At 43.5% G+C, this 14,996-nt stretch overlaps 1 protein-coding gene across 3 annotated transcripts; it reads right to left on the reverse strand.

Moving 5' to 3' along the window:
• Positions 1-742: 742 nt before the first annotated feature.
• On the reverse strand, positions 743-12,797 carry RNF146 (ring finger protein 146). Of its 3 annotated transcripts, none has more exons than XM_061378424.1 (3): positions 12,678-12,797; positions 7,044-7,201; positions 743-2,515 (listed from the first exon to the last, which is right to left on the reverse strand). In XM_061378424.1, exon 3 carries the CDS (start codon positions 2,512-2,514, stop codon positions 1,456-1,458), a length of 1,059 nt encoding a protein of 352 aa, XP_061234408.1. In that variant the 5' UTR covers position 2,515; positions 7,044-7,201; positions 12,678-12,797; the 3' UTR covers positions 743-1,455. The 3 variants fall into 3 exon arrangements, with proteins under 3 accessions (XP_061234408.1, XP_061234409.1, XP_061234407.1); XM_061378425.1 differs by lacking the exon at positions 12,678-12,797 and adding an exon at positions 8,235-10,869; XM_061378423.1 differs by lacking the exons at positions 7,044-7,201; positions 12,678-12,797 and adding an exon at positions 3,009-3,096.
• Between the last annotated feature and the right edge of the window lie 2,199 nt (positions 12,798-14,996).

Genomic DNA, 14,996 nt, shown 5'->3' on the forward strand with positions numbered 1-14,996 from the left:
CCATTTCTAAAAAACAGACCTTCTAATTCCCTTCAAATGGTTACTTGCCAACAGCAACTTCTGTTTGAAGACATGTAGTATCTATGTATCAGCTACTATCCCTCTCTATGCAGGGATACATGTACTCAGAATTGCAGATTAATTAATTAGCTTTACTTTAAAGGCTGAGTCCAGAATCAGCTAATGCCGTTTCTCACTTTGAGAAAAAAATGTAAACCAACTGCTATCAACAGAAAAGACAAGCTGTGCTTTTCAATCATCTTCTCCAATACACAGAAGACAGTTTGTTGAAACTCATCTCCTAGATTGCTAATACAAAACTACCTTTCCTGCAGTGCCCTGGTTTTGCTATGAAGAACAGACGAACAGCAATATCATCCTTAACATCCGTGTTCTTTGTTACAGGGTCAAGTCTGATAACCCATGCTCTTTTACTTCAATGTTTCTGTTGCTGAAGTAAGGCTGTGTGTGGTACTTCTACCTGCTGTAGGACTGAAGCGAGCTGATCAGCTTTTCAGATGAGAGATGAGTGTTAAGCCCGTGTCAGCATTAAGCCTGCAACCCACGATTTTTCAGCAGAAAGACATACAGTATTGTGTTTGACAGGCACCAAGTCTGGGATGCAAGAACATGAAGATAACATTCAGAGCAAGTCCTCCTTTGTGGCAAACACTGGAAGATGGTTTATGATAATTTCCTTTAAAGTTCTTCCAGTGAAGCTCAATTAAACGGGAGACGTATCTGAGATTGTTACTGATAAAATGTAGTTTTATTAAATTATAAATTCCGTAACAAAAACAAGACAGATCAAGAAAGACCTCAAAAACAAACCTACAAGGACTATATGGCAAAGCCAATGAAAATGCCATGAAGAGTGTATAGGTAAGAATTTGCAACAAAAGTTAACAGCATTTTTACATTTCCATTGAAGAAAGGTAAATGATTGCTCTTGTCTAATAAAAACACATTTTTAACTCCAAGCTCACATCTATTTTCTCACATTAAATTAAGCTTCCTGCTCACACCCAACATCTTGCCTGCTCCCACATTGCTTTAATGTTCTTTTCATACATCAATCCATGCAGAAAGTAGTAAGACACTTAATGCAACAGTCAGATAATGAAGACAATTCAAGTTGTACAGTAGATATACATTGGCCAAAAAGGGATCGAGTATCTCCAAGGGGAAAATGCTACAAAATAAACACAAGACATTTTCAAGAAAACTGGGCATTGCTAAGCAGCTTTCAAACCATTAAACAGGACAACCCAGTTTCCTACAGTTAATAGCCTTCCAGCTGAGACATGTTAAGAGACTTAAGTTAAACAGGCCAAAGCTGTTTCTCCCCGTCACCCCACCTCCCCACCAAACACACTGCTAGGTTTGAGTGCAATGCCAACGTGGACAGAAAATTTACAGATACATGACTGAGTTTTTAATCGCATGGCTCTAGATTTAAACTTCAGTGACTGTGCACTGTCCATCTGGCCTTCTAGATCTTACACTTGTGTTTGCCACCCCACCCCCTGCCACTGGTCTATCCACCCCCAACTGGCTTGCACTTGCATTCAAGTGTCTTTGCTGGACAGAGGACAAGTGCTGCTGAAGGTGGGCAGACACATCCTCACTATCGCTGCTAGCATCCGATTCGGTCTCCTCAACAGAGGTGTCGGGGGCTGGCACCCTACCAGAAGATGATGATTCATGGTCTTCTTCTCCCTCTCCCCTGTGACTCCTTTCAGCCATACTGTCTTCATTTATTTGCAAGTGGGCAAAAGAGTTCTCTAGGGAATTGCTCGCATCAGGTGATGGCGTTGAAGGACTCATCATTTGACCACCTAGCGATGGCAGGGGCCTAGCAGAAATGGATGCTAGAGGCTGCCCAGCCGCAGCCCCCAGAGTCGGTGTGCTGTCTGCACCATCAGCGGAGCTCTCTCTTGCCAGGTTGACAGTGTTAGCGTCACAGTCCAACCTCAGCCCAGCCACTCCCTTCTTTGGTATATCTATTATGTCCCGTTTTATTTTTCTGCGGCGTCCATGCTCATTTCTCCTATACTGAACCATATTTTCAAGGTCTGCTATGTATAAAAACCCAGCAATTAGCATTTCAGTGCTCTTTTTACCCTTGGAGAAGGCATCTTCCAGCTCTCTGCTGGTGCGTTCATCATACTGCCACCAACCATTTCTACCTTCATAGTACCAAGCATATTCTCCATTGCCTCTGCTTGCTGCTTTGAGTTCTTCTGGTGACAATAGAGTTGGTTTGTCAAGAAAATCCTCTGGGATCTCCTGCCGGCAAAGTGCACATCGTTTCCCAAGCCAAGAAGCTCCCTTCACACACAGATAGCAGAAAACATGTTTACAAGGCAGACTTACTGGATGCACACACGTTTGCAGACAGATAGCACATTCAGGGACTGTCAGGGAAGGTGCTGCATTAGCACACGACTCATTCGTCTTCCTATTTGTGGGAAGCATGTTGATTGAATGATCTATTTCGCCACAGCCAGCCATCCTGCAAAGGATCAAAGATAGATTTCAATCAGTTTACTGTGTCAAACTGAAGTGGTACCTTACATCACCTTTGACCTCAACACACATAGAATGAGATGCTCACCTTAAGTTACCATTTATGAAGCTCAACTAAAAGAAACTGACAGGTTAATATTCTGCTTCCTCAGCTGACAGACTAGAGTACTGGGAAAATTCATTTTGCTAATCACCAATCTATCTGTTTAATTTTCAGCATGTTACCATGCCAAATTAGAAAATTAATTTTGGAATTTCCTGTTCTTTTTCTTAACTATGATTAATGAACCTTCAGTCAGACAGTTACTTTGGAGCCTCCTTAGGAAATTTAAAGAAGCTTGGTTCTTCCCTCAAGAGATGATCTAGCTGCAAACACCGAACTTAAAACAATCTCTCTTCACAGTACTGGTGATCATCTGTTTGATTAAGGGATTGCCTGAACAGTACCTCATACTAGGTTTCCACACTAGCAAATATACCTGGCAGCAGCATGCAGCTGAAGTATTCCCTCACTCTCTTTCTTAGTCCCTATGCACCCTAGCATACCATCCCTCAAACTGAGCTCAGAACAACCACAGGGATGCAGAAAGAACCAGATTTGAAAAATCAGTTGGGCTTTTTCTGTTTTGTTTTTTTTTTTTTGGGGGGGGGGGGGGTTGTTTGGGTTTTTTTTTTTGTTTGGTTTCTCTCCCCAAAAATATCCTGGATTCCTTTTTCCTAAACACCAAGTGAACTCCCTGATATAACTGACATGCTTGTGAGGTGGGCTGATGCCAAACTTATGAAGTTTAACCATGCCAAGTGCAAGGTCCTACCCCTGGGTTGGAGCAATCCCAGGCACAGCTACAGGTTGATCAGAGAAGAGATTCAGAGCAGCCCTGCTGAGAAGGACTTGGGGTGTTGACTGATGAGAAAATGAACATGAGCCAGCTTTAGTGTGCGCTCGCAGCCCAGAAAGCCAACCATATCCTGGGCTGCATCAAAAGGAGCGTGACGAGCAGGTCCAAGGATGTGATCCTGCCCCTCTACTCTGCTCTTGTGAGACTTCACCTGGAGTATTCTGTGCAGTTCTGGTGTCCTCAACATGAAAAGGACATGGATCTGTTGGAACAAGTCCAGAGGAGGGTCACGAGGATGATCAGGGGACTGGAGCACCTCCCATATGAAGACAGGCTGAGAAAGCTGAGGCTGTTCAGCCTGGAGAAGAAAAGGCTGCTTGCAGACCTCATAGCAGCCTTCCAGTATCTGAAGGGGGCCTACAAGGATGCTGGAGAGGGACTCTTCATTAGGGACTGTAGTGATAGGACAAGGGGTAATGGGTTAAAACTTAAACAGAGGAAGTTTAGATTGGATATAAGGAGGAAGTTCTTTACTGTTAGGGTGGTGAGGCACTGGAATGGGTTGCCCAGGGAGGCTGTGAATGGTCCATCCCTGGCAGTGCTCAAGACCAGGTTGGACGAGGCCTTGGGTGACACGGTTTAGTGTGAGGCGTCCCTGCCCATGGCAGGGGGGTTGGAACTTGATGATCTTAAGGTCCTTTCCAACCCTAACTATTCTATAATTCTATGAGTGTATCTCTAAAGGAACTGTAGCCCAGCAGAAGGAGCAGTATATCACAGAAGATATGCAACCATGATTTGATTGGTGCGTGAAGTCGCTGCCCCTACCTTATCTGCCCATATCGTATTTCTGTATTAGAGATGATTTTGTAACCAACTGTAAGACAGAAGGGTATGCAAAACTCTGTCACTTTGGCATTGTGTAGGATTTCAGTAGTTGAAAAATTCTAGTCTAAATATGCAAATGCCTTCTCAACTACATTTTTGCCATGGCAATCTTTCACAGTCTGTTTCATGGTAATTTGCCTTTTATGTTCTTATTTTATTATTTATTAGCAAACCAAATACTAGATATGAAATGAGGGAGAAGAATGGGCTTTGGGAGATGGAGCCCCAAAAGCTGCCTTTTCTCACTTAAATCCCCAAGGAACTTTGAGGCTGATATTCAGCAAACCAGCCTTTCAACAAAACTTGTCTTTGTTGTACAAGCAGCTAGGAACAGTTAATGCAAAACTATCACAGGCATGAGTGCCAAAAGGAACCTTTTGAGGTAATGCAGACCAGTCTCCAGCTCCACATGGCATTACTACTAAACTAAACAAGATCAGCCACAGCTTTGGCTAGTTGACTTTTTTGAAGCCTGCAAGGATGGAGATACCAAAACCTCCCTGGATGGCCTGTTCTAACGTTACACACATTTCCAGCAGAAAGTGTTACCTCAACAGCAAATGCCTCATTTACTGCAAAAGCCTCTGCTGCCTTAAACATCTTATGAATACATAAAAAAAAAGCTTCAGTCAGCTTCTGTATTTATCTTTGCAATAATGTATTAAGTGCTATTTACTTAAAAAATGTATTTCTGTATGCTGCCTGTTCCCTTCTATCACTATAATTTCCTCTCGTAAGACCAATGCCTCTTTAATACATTTTTTATCAAATCATTCTTCTAAAAGCTCTACAGCTTAAATATTTTTTCCTGAAATAGAACATAATTGCATCTACCTCTGTTTCAGTTTCATATCTCAATTTCTTTCTCTGAGATTAAAGACAAATCTGGATACTAGATCTTAAATCAGCATGCCAGATACAGACATGGCACAACCTACCACCCAGTAACTGTCTTTTTACTGTACAGTACACATCTATCTGTGAGTTCCATGCTAACAAGGTGGTGAATAAGTTGCTTTCTGGGAGCCTCACACTTTTAAGGTTATATTTTGCAGCAGAATTTTTCACTAAAACTAGGATTTTATAATGAGAAACTTATTAGAAAAAGGGGGGGAAGAAAAGCTATTGAGATTTCTGAATATGCCCACAAATACAACCTAACCGTATCTCACAAAAGAGCTGAAAGAGAAATCCATGTATTGATCAATTTGTGCTAACCATGCTCGCTGAGGTAAAGGATCTGAATTTTCAAGTGCTCTCATAATGAGATACTACTGTGCAAAAGGGCACAGCAGCAGATTTTTATTGCCAAGCCACAGTTTTACAAAAGACTGCTTTTCCCTGAATACACTTCATAAGGTTATCCTTTTCAGATTCAGAAGATTAAAACAACCTGTAGATATGTAACTTCTATACAAGTCATGTACCATAATTAAGATTTTGGAGGGGATTAAAATGCACTGTTTGGATTATAAATGCAACACATTTTGACAAACCAAATTCTGATATCATAAACTAACTTATTAGTAAACTAAAAGCAGAGTGAAAGTTCTCACCTGTTTACTGAAAGCACAAAAATGCTAACATTTGAACTGTACTCAATAGGTCACCCATTAATTTCAGGGTTCTTAACAGATTTCTTTCTAGAGCAAGACAATAATGCAGGGTATGAAAGGAAAGGAGTAAATACCTTATCCTGAATTTCCTATGTCATTTTTAGTGACTCTGAGGAAAATGTTACGTGTAAAATGAATACAGCTGGAGGACTAAACCCTTATCTCTGACCAAGTGTTAGCCAGCAACTAAAACTCCTAAAAGATAAGCACAACTGCAGTTGAATGTGCTCAGAATGCAGGACAATTAGGTATTTGAGGATTCATATCGACTAAACTGATGCTATCTCACTTTCTGTTTTTAAAGGAAGTTCCTAATTAATCCTTTTTTGTTTATCTTTTTAATTATAAAATGTAGGTCACAGAGTATGCTTACAAGCTGTTTTGAGGACGTACATGTAGATTTTTACTGAAGAGGTAGTCCTTCAGAAAGAAGGAAAACCATCTAGGACCGGTACCCTGCTATGTTATGGCTATGGAGCCACTTTCATTGCAACTGATCACAAAATATTTTTCCTGAAATTAACAGTAATCTGTAACAAGGTTTAATCAAAAAAGGCTTCATATTAGAACTGTTATCAAACAGTTAAGGTCTGGTTTTTGTAGGGTTGGGCTCCTTTAAGTCACTTCTGGCAAGAGGGAAAATTACATTATTGAATGTGAGGGTAAAAATTAATCAAACTCAAGGACAAGTTCTAAAAATAATTTCATGTGAAGTATTTAAATCCTCAATTTAGGTATAAGTAAGGGAACAATAAGCATCTGAACACTGCATTTTAGCATACATACAGCCAACTGAGAATGAGCTAGGCCACAATCTTACCAGATCCCACCTCTCTATTATCCTTTTGTGGGTGGTTTTTTAATTATTAGTATTATTATTTAATATTAGATATAATATTTAATATTAATACTAAATATTTAGTATTTAATTTGTAGCTTAGGGTGCACAGCCTAGAGCATCTTCATCAACACACAAAGCAAGGAATAGGTGATGTATTAAATTACATGAAAAGACCCCAGGCCTTTGAGGACTACTGGAAGATGAAGTAAATTCCCACAAAACCACCCTAGAACTGAGTAATTTTTCAAACTAAAGTCAAACTCTAGCTGCAATTAAGCAGTCTGCCATGGAGCTGACACGTGTAAGTACATTAACAAGACAACAGCTTACGTTTTCTTAATAATTTTTACTGAAGCATGCTACAAGACTCTCTTGAGTCCTCTCTTCAGATGTCTCCAGCTAGGATGGCAGGTCCTCTTTCCCAGCCTGGCTCATTCCTTACTTGTCCAGCCCAACGGTCCGTTACAGTGTTTCAGCTTCTCTGCAAACTAATGGAAAGCAAATAATATCACCATTACAGTGTTGTACAGAGGTATGAAGAAGCAGAATACAATGCCATGGTCCTGTTACAGGGGAGAAACTACTATGTTTTCATTTACCTGAGGCAGGCTATTTTCAATAAATATATCATCAGACTTCTGTTTTATTTTTTGCAATAACCACTTTTGGCCCCCAGTTTTGATGTCAATTAATTTGATGTCTGCCTTGAGCAAATTATCTTTTTCCAAAGTATTACAAAAGGCAGCTATATTTAACTATAATAAGTTAACAGCTCATTTCCACTAAGTGACCACGGAAAGAAAACGAAACACAAGACCAAAGTTAGGAACGTATTGTTTACGCAAATTCAACCTCTAATTAAAGTGACTTGTTACACTCAGCTGTTTTAAACACAATGGCTTCCTAAAGCTTTTTATAAAACGATCCGTATCATACTGTTCTAAGGGCTATCTAAGTTTGTATCTTGCCTCTTAACAGGGTCTAGTTTCAGATGCTTGAGGAGAAAATAGTGCACTCAAACAGCTGATTTCCCCTAGGTCCTCTCCATATTTCAAGCAGGTTGTAGCTCAGAGCCCTGCGTCCCTGTCCTCTTTTTCAGAGATCACATGCATTCATTTAATGAATGAACCTCAGAACTGTTCAGCATGCTTTTCCTCATATATCTACATGTGGACATCGCCACACTAGCTTATACACAATCTCTATGACCTAGATTTGATGATTAACACGGTAAACAAAAAAAAGATTAATTGGGATCTTCCTTTATTTCTTTATAAAGTGCTGGCTGAAGGGCTCCAAGGTTCATTCATGGAATGAATGCATGTGATGATCTCTAAAAAAAACCACAAAGGACAAGGATGCAACTCAGCCTCCACACCCCTGAGGTAATACACACCTCCTCAGCCTAGCAGGTAATGTCAGACATAAGACATTTTGTGCATGTTGCCAATCAGAATCTGAGCTAAGTCATTTCACAGACAAGTAATAATCACTGGAAACCAGTAAGTGTCTAACACATACCTAAATAACTCCACACTAGGGACACAGGCATCTGCAAATTCAGGGGCTGAAGGGGGACCATCAAAATTTCACTGCCGCATTCTCACACCCTAAACAAGAAGGTCTTGACACGTAAAAGCCATGCTTAGTTACAGAAAGTGTTTGGAAATCTTCTGTAAAAAAAGTGTTGAGCCAAAAAGTTGTATCTTCCTTCTGGGCTGTAGCTTTCAAGATGATTCATAAGCATTCTGAACTATAATTTCCATTTGCTGTAAATTGTTATATATAGGAATGGTGTAAAGCACACCTGAGAATGTCACATATTAAGATTTCCATTTGCCCCGGGAAAGAATTATTTCAGTACAAATACAATGCAGATCACACACGTAAAAGTCAAGCAAAGTCAAAGAATGATAAGGGCCTCAAAGAACAGGGACCATTTAATATTACAGTAATCTGTGCTTCATCAAATGATCGAAAATTTATCATTAATAACATCAGAGGGAAATGTTCCGATGAATTCCATGTAAGACACATTACTCAAATGTTATTTTCTTTAGAGCTGAGCTCCATGTAACATTCTGTGCAGCTATTTATAGCAAAAGCTCCTAAGGAGAAATCCAAAAATTAACAAGCCTATCCACACCTTTTCTCTCCTCATCGTTCTAGCAGCTTCCCTTTTCTTCACACCTCAATCTGAAACCAAGAGCTGCAATCGCATTAAAATTTTGGCTCTATTAATCCACTCAGACAAGATACTATGTTTCCTATGATCAAAGAGGCAGTTGCAACAAGCTTGATGCTAAGGGGTGGTGTTCAGTCATCTTGGGAGCTGGCTGTTACTTCTGTAGGGATCACTTGAAACCTTTTATCTACTACCTCTTCCAATCCACTACCTCTTCCAACCCACCATTAGACGCAGCATGTCATAAAAACAAATGTTATGTGGGGATGGGAGAAAAAGGCTGGTTCTGTTCTGGCAGATTTCTTAGGAAATAAAAATGCATTCACATATTCAAGGTATGTAATTATACCTAGAAGAATCCAATTAGGACATAATTACAGGAGTATGGTAAGGCAACTTTCTAATTGCTGCATAGCTCTTTTCAGGAGCTAGTTCCCAAGCTGACTTCATGAAATGTCACGAATGTAGGTAACCTCTACATTTCATGACATCGTTATTTATTTAAAATGCCAGTCTTGACAATTTTACTAAATGGGCTAAAAGACACTTACGGTTATAAACACACACTCCTTCCCGGACTTTTTCCCTCCTTTAAAGTTAAGTGGGTAAAAGCTATGTTCTATACTTATTAATTCTCTATGTAGTATGAGGAGTTACGCTACCTGCGGCAACCTGCAAGGATCCCTTCCTTGTGCATATTCACTAAATCTGTGCATCCTACCACACATCCATTTTGAAACTTTCATTCAAGATGCAACAGATGAAGAATAATCCCACTGACCAGAAGCATGAATTCAAATTGGGCAACATCCCCTCCCAAACTGAGGCTCAGCCAGCATTTAACTGTTCTCTTTGCCCCATGAAAGCCTCTCAGGATACTTGCTGAGAGAAGTCATGTCTGCTTTTTCCATGCAGCTTTCAAGATTTTTGAAGTGTTTAATTAACCCATTGAAGTGGTGGCCTTCCTACCAGATATATTTCCCAGAATGGTTTCAAGTTCTCCTTAAGAAAAATGTAAAGCTTTTACTAGGCCGAGGTGGAATGAAACAGTTGCTTGTCAGTTCAGTCAACTGTGCCCACTGGATTCCCACTGAACTACCAGACTCAACACCATTTTTTCCAGTTACTTCTTTGGAAACAACAACAGCAACAACAAAACATTCCAGAAACCTACATATTTAAGAAGTCAGCTCCCAAATGTGGCTGAAGTGCTACCTACAGTCTTAAGAGAACTTCTCTGTAGGTAAAAGCTTTGATTTTTTTAAAAACAAACAAGCACAAACCATTGGTACACCAGCTTCTAACCAAACCAGAGACTACTATTTGAGTCCTACTTCAAATGACAGATCTTGCAAATTTTGCAACTCTGTAATCTAAAACTGCCATCATAAATTCATTCACACACCCCCTCCCAAGCTGGAAACTCAGCACCTCCAGCATTGCTTCAGAAGAATAAATGCTCTTCTGCGATTACATACTTTTTAATGTATTTTGCCATCCATTCACCCAAACTCCCCAATTCATAAATCAAGCACTGGGTGGGGGGAAAATGGAGGAGAGGGAGGAGGGGAGAGGGCACAGACGGGAAAAAGAAGCCCAGAATTCTGCAGTTATGCCCTTCCCTACAAATCACCATGAGCCCAAGAGTAGGAAGAAAGGTGGCTGGGGTTTATTTTAAAAAGGAAGAATCACTCTCCTGTCTGAAAGTCTGCTACTGTCAGTATAATATCAGCTCATGGTACTGAGTCTACCAGGTACTTTTTACACTGTCTCTGGGTGCTGGATAGCACAACAGATAAATAACCTGTTTCCTGCTCTTACTTTTCTGTATCTGTTTCTTAAACTGAGAGCAATTCCTCAGAAACTGCTGATTGTGATGAGGCTTCAGGTTGCCTGTCACTACTCATTCTTTGCTATTACACGTTAATAAAAGAACAACCCTTTTATGTACATTTGGAACTGAATTACAGAAGATCACATAAGTGCAGAACAGTACATCAATTTGGTATTAAACTGCTACATATTTATTCAAAATGAGTTTCTTCTATGCTACAATTGGAGCACTGAATTTGAATTTTAAACATATATCCTGTTTCAATTTATTTAACAGAAAAACTGTTAGATCACTCAAACAAAATGGTATTTTGTGGAAAACGAAGCAGAAATTGATTCATCTGAAGTTACCGACACTTTAGAAACAGAAAGTACATGAATGTCTTTTTATATATGCAGACTTGACTAATATGCACAGAAGAGAGGAAAAAAACATTAAACAAAAAGACCTTTTCCCCATCAATTCCAGTAGTCCACTGTTCAACATCCTTTAAATGCAGCTCCAGCTCTCTAAATAAATGACAATTCAATTCCACCTAAATTGATGCAGTGTATTTTGAAGGAAACAAGACCAGAGCTTTTCCTTTCACTCAGTAAGGATTCAGCATTGTAGCAACTGAAACAATCACTACTTTGATTCACTTGGAAAGAAATCCCAGTATTAACGGCGCAAGACTGCGCATCAAGTTCTTGCAAACATGCGACATTTAAGAATTTACTCAAAATGACCAAATCAATATTCAGATTTCACCATGTCTTCAGCACTATTATGGACTGTAATTTGGGGTAGTGCATTTTTAGAGGGGCCTTGGGCGCTATTTTTCAGCAGCCCGCTGTCCAGAGGCAGCACCTAACAAAGTAGCAGGGCTCTGTTTTTAGTATTACAAACCTGACAAAAGCAAAACGTTTTAAAGCTCTGCTCCCTACTCCTCCCTGTAATTATACAACGTATACCAGTGGTACCACACCACCAGTAATAAAACCTACGGCATTTCATTGTATTTCACAGCACAGAAAAGTTATACACAGAAAACACCCACACTTTTGTTTGGTTTTAAGTATTTCAGCATTCTGATTATGCCCTTTGCGTGAAAAACTCGTATTAACTAAAGATTCTGTAATAATTTTTCAGCGGTGGCAGCACGTATCGCACCAGAAGCCGGACCCATTTTCATGTCCCATTTTAACATTCCGAAGGAACACAATCCGAACGGTCGACCCGCGACCATCGACCACAAAGAAACAAAAGCGCTTCCACTCAAAACACCGGCTCCTTGTTTGCACTGTTCTCCTACGACTGTTTGTAGGGGTTCCTTCCATCCCGGCCTCACCCAAGCCATCACCCCAGTCACCGGGCCGAGTGACATTCTGAAAGGCGTGTGACACATCGCGCAGCACGGAACTACTCAAGGCACTGCTCACCGGTGTAGGAACTAAAGCGCTCGGTGGGGGTTTCTGCCCCGCATCACGCCGCCGCAGCCGGTGCTCCTGACCTATTTTACGGCCGACCACAACGGAGCCTGCAAAGCGGGGCCGGGCCCAGCGCGTCACGGGCAGAGGGATGCCGTGTCTCCCAGGCAGAACTGGGGGGGGGGGCTGCCGGAAGAAACAGCCCGATCCCGGCCTGGCGGTGGGAGAGGAGACACGCACCGGGCTTCCCGGCGGGCACCGGCGGTGGCCGGCAGCGCCCGTCACGTGATCCCGCAGACAGGGCGGGGGGTGGTGGTGGTGATTCCACACTCCCCCCTCGCCCCTCCACGAAAACAATACCGGGCACGGCTGCTCACCGGCCTTTTGTTAAGGGTGACCACCCCAGCTCGCGGGCAGCGCCGGCCCCGGGCGGCCGCGGAAGAGCGGCGCTGTTGGAGCAGCCGTTAGCGGCGGCCTCCTCCTCGTCCTCCACCGCCCCCCGGCCCGGGCCTGGATGCGCTCGGTGCGGCACTCACCCGCCACTCAGCCCGGAGCTGCCGCCACCACCTGCCGCCTCCTCCGGCCCCGCCGCCGGGACAGCGGGACGCGCCGACGTCACACGCCGGACGCGGTGGCCGAACGCGCCACTCTGACGCCGCGGAGAGGGAGGGGCGGCGGGAGCGGGGGAAAGGACCGCGCGCGTGCGTGCGTGAGTGACGCCACTACGTGACACCGTGTTGCCCTGTTCCGTGGGCGGGGCCTGACCGGTGCTGCTGGGCTAACGGGAACCGGGGCGGCAGCGTGGGGGCTACGGCTCTCCCGGCATCCTGTGGTGAGGCCCTAAGGTGCCTGGGAGCGCCGGGAGGTGGGGACGCCCTACCCTGCCTTCCCGTGACCCCTGCCCAGGTAGAAATCTCCGTATGGTAGGTTGACCCTGGCTGGACACCGGATCTGTCACTGCCTTGCTCAGCTGGACAGAGGAGAGAAGATACAGCGAAAGGCTCGTGGGTCGAGATAAGAACAGGGAGAGATCAGTCACCAGTTACTGACACGGGCAGCACAGACTTGGGGGGAAAATTAATTTATTACCAGCCAAATCAGAGCAGGATAATGAGAAATAAAACCAAATCTTAAGACACCGTCTCCTTACCCCTCCCTTCTTCCAGGGGCCAATTTCGCTCCCAAATTCTCCAGCTTCTCAGAAGCACAGGTGGAAGGGAAAGGGGGATTGCAGTCAGTTACCACATATATCCTCTGCTGCTCCTTCCTCCTCAGTGGGAGGACTCCTTACACTATTGCCCTGCTCCAGCATGAGGTCTCCTCCGCAGCAGACAGTCCTCCACCAACTTCTCCAACGTGAGTCCTTCCCATGGACGTGCAGTTCCTTATGCACTCATCCAGTGTGGGTATCTTCCATGGGGTGCAGTCCTTCGAGAACAGCCTGCTTCAGTGGGGGTCCCCTGAGGAATCACAAGTCCTGCAGCAAACCTGCTCCAGCATGAGCTTCCCACAGGGTCACAGCCTCCTTCAGGCATCCCCCTGCTCTGACATGGGGTCCTACACGAGCTGCTGTGAAGATCTGCGCCACTGTGGACCTCTGTGGGCTGCAGGGGGACAGCCTGCCGCACCATGGTCTGTACCGTGGGCTGTAGAGGAACCTCTGCTCTAGTGTGTGGAGCAACCCGTGTGCTCCTTCCACACTGACCCTGGGGTCTGCAGAGGTGTTTCTCTCACATGTTCTCACTTTTCTGTCCAGCTGCAGTTCTGCAGGGTTTATTTTCCTTTTTTTTTTTTTTTCTTAATTGTGTTATTCCAGAGGTGCTGACTTGGTCTTGGTCTTGGCCACCAGCAGGTCTGTGTTGAAGCTGGCTGGCACTGGCACCATCAGACACATGGGAAACTTCTAGTGGCTTCTCACAAAAGCCACCCTATAGTCTGCCTGCTACCAACACCTGGCCACACAAAACCCATACACCGCTCCAGTAAGAAAAATTGTGGAAGTGGTGGGATCCCCAGTGTGTGTATTTCCTGGAGCTTTCTGGCCAGAAGGTAGAATGGCAAGGTTCCTTGGGGTTCATCTTTCAAGTGTCAAGGTATTGATGATCCAGGCTGGTGACAGCACTGCAGGAAGATGAACTAGCACAGCTCCATTACACAAGGTTAACTTGAAGGCAGATAGCAACTGTCCTCCCTGATGAGGACAGGGAGTAGATAGAGCAGGAGGCATGAAGGGTTGCTGGCTTTTCCCCAAGCACATTCTGCAGCTCATTTGCCTGAAGATTTTAATGGCTTAACAGCTGGGCAAAGTTACTGCTCCAACTTAACCAGGTCAGTGGCGTGTGTTGCTGTGCACTGCCCAGCTGTGCTGAGGTGGCTTGTGAGGCTCTGGCTGATCTGGTGTCTCCCACAAGTGGAGACAGACTTGGGCATAGTGCAAGTGTAACTGCAGGGGGGGCAGACTGTCCTGGAGCTGAGCTACTCCCTTTGGGGTGGGTGCAGGGAGAAGATTTGTGTTGCCTGCTGTTGCCAGAAACAATTGGAAAGTCTGCTGTATTAATTCTGGAAGGAAACAGGATGGGAAATAATAATCGACACATCCTTCAGGCTGGAATGATGATATTCATTTAGGTGGAGAAGGGAGGCTGTGTGTCCAGGTATCTATTGCACATAAATGGAAAACTAAATGTTTCAACATTTCTAAAGGTGCAAACTGTGTAGTCAGGAATGCTAAACCAAACACACTTAGTTAAACCACTGAGTCTTCCTAGAAGTCTGGAAGAGCCTGCCCACTATTAGCACTGGTTTAGCAAATGTGACATGATTGCGTCCAGGGACAAACATTTACATGGCAACCT

Source organism: Neopsephotus bourkii, unplaced genomic scaffold, assembly GCF_033783945.1.
Source record: "Neopsephotus bourkii isolate Nb327-2 ecotype Australia unplaced genomic scaffold, CSIRO-AGI_Nbou_v1 NB_1765, whole genome shotgun sequence".
Lineage (NCBI taxonomy): Eukaryota > Metazoa > Chordata > Aves > Psittaciformes > Psittacidae > Neopsephotus > Neopsephotus bourkii.

Coding starts and splice junctions, on each gene's coding strand:
- RNF146 (XM_061378423.1), bottom strand. CDS start 3,073: ATGCTAGGGTGCATAGGGACTAAGAAAGAGAGTGAGGGAATACTTCAG. Junction 2,516..3,008: donor CAGCTGCATGCTGCTGCCAG/GTATATTTGCTA, acceptor GATCCTTTGCAG/GATGGCTGGCTGTGGCGAAA.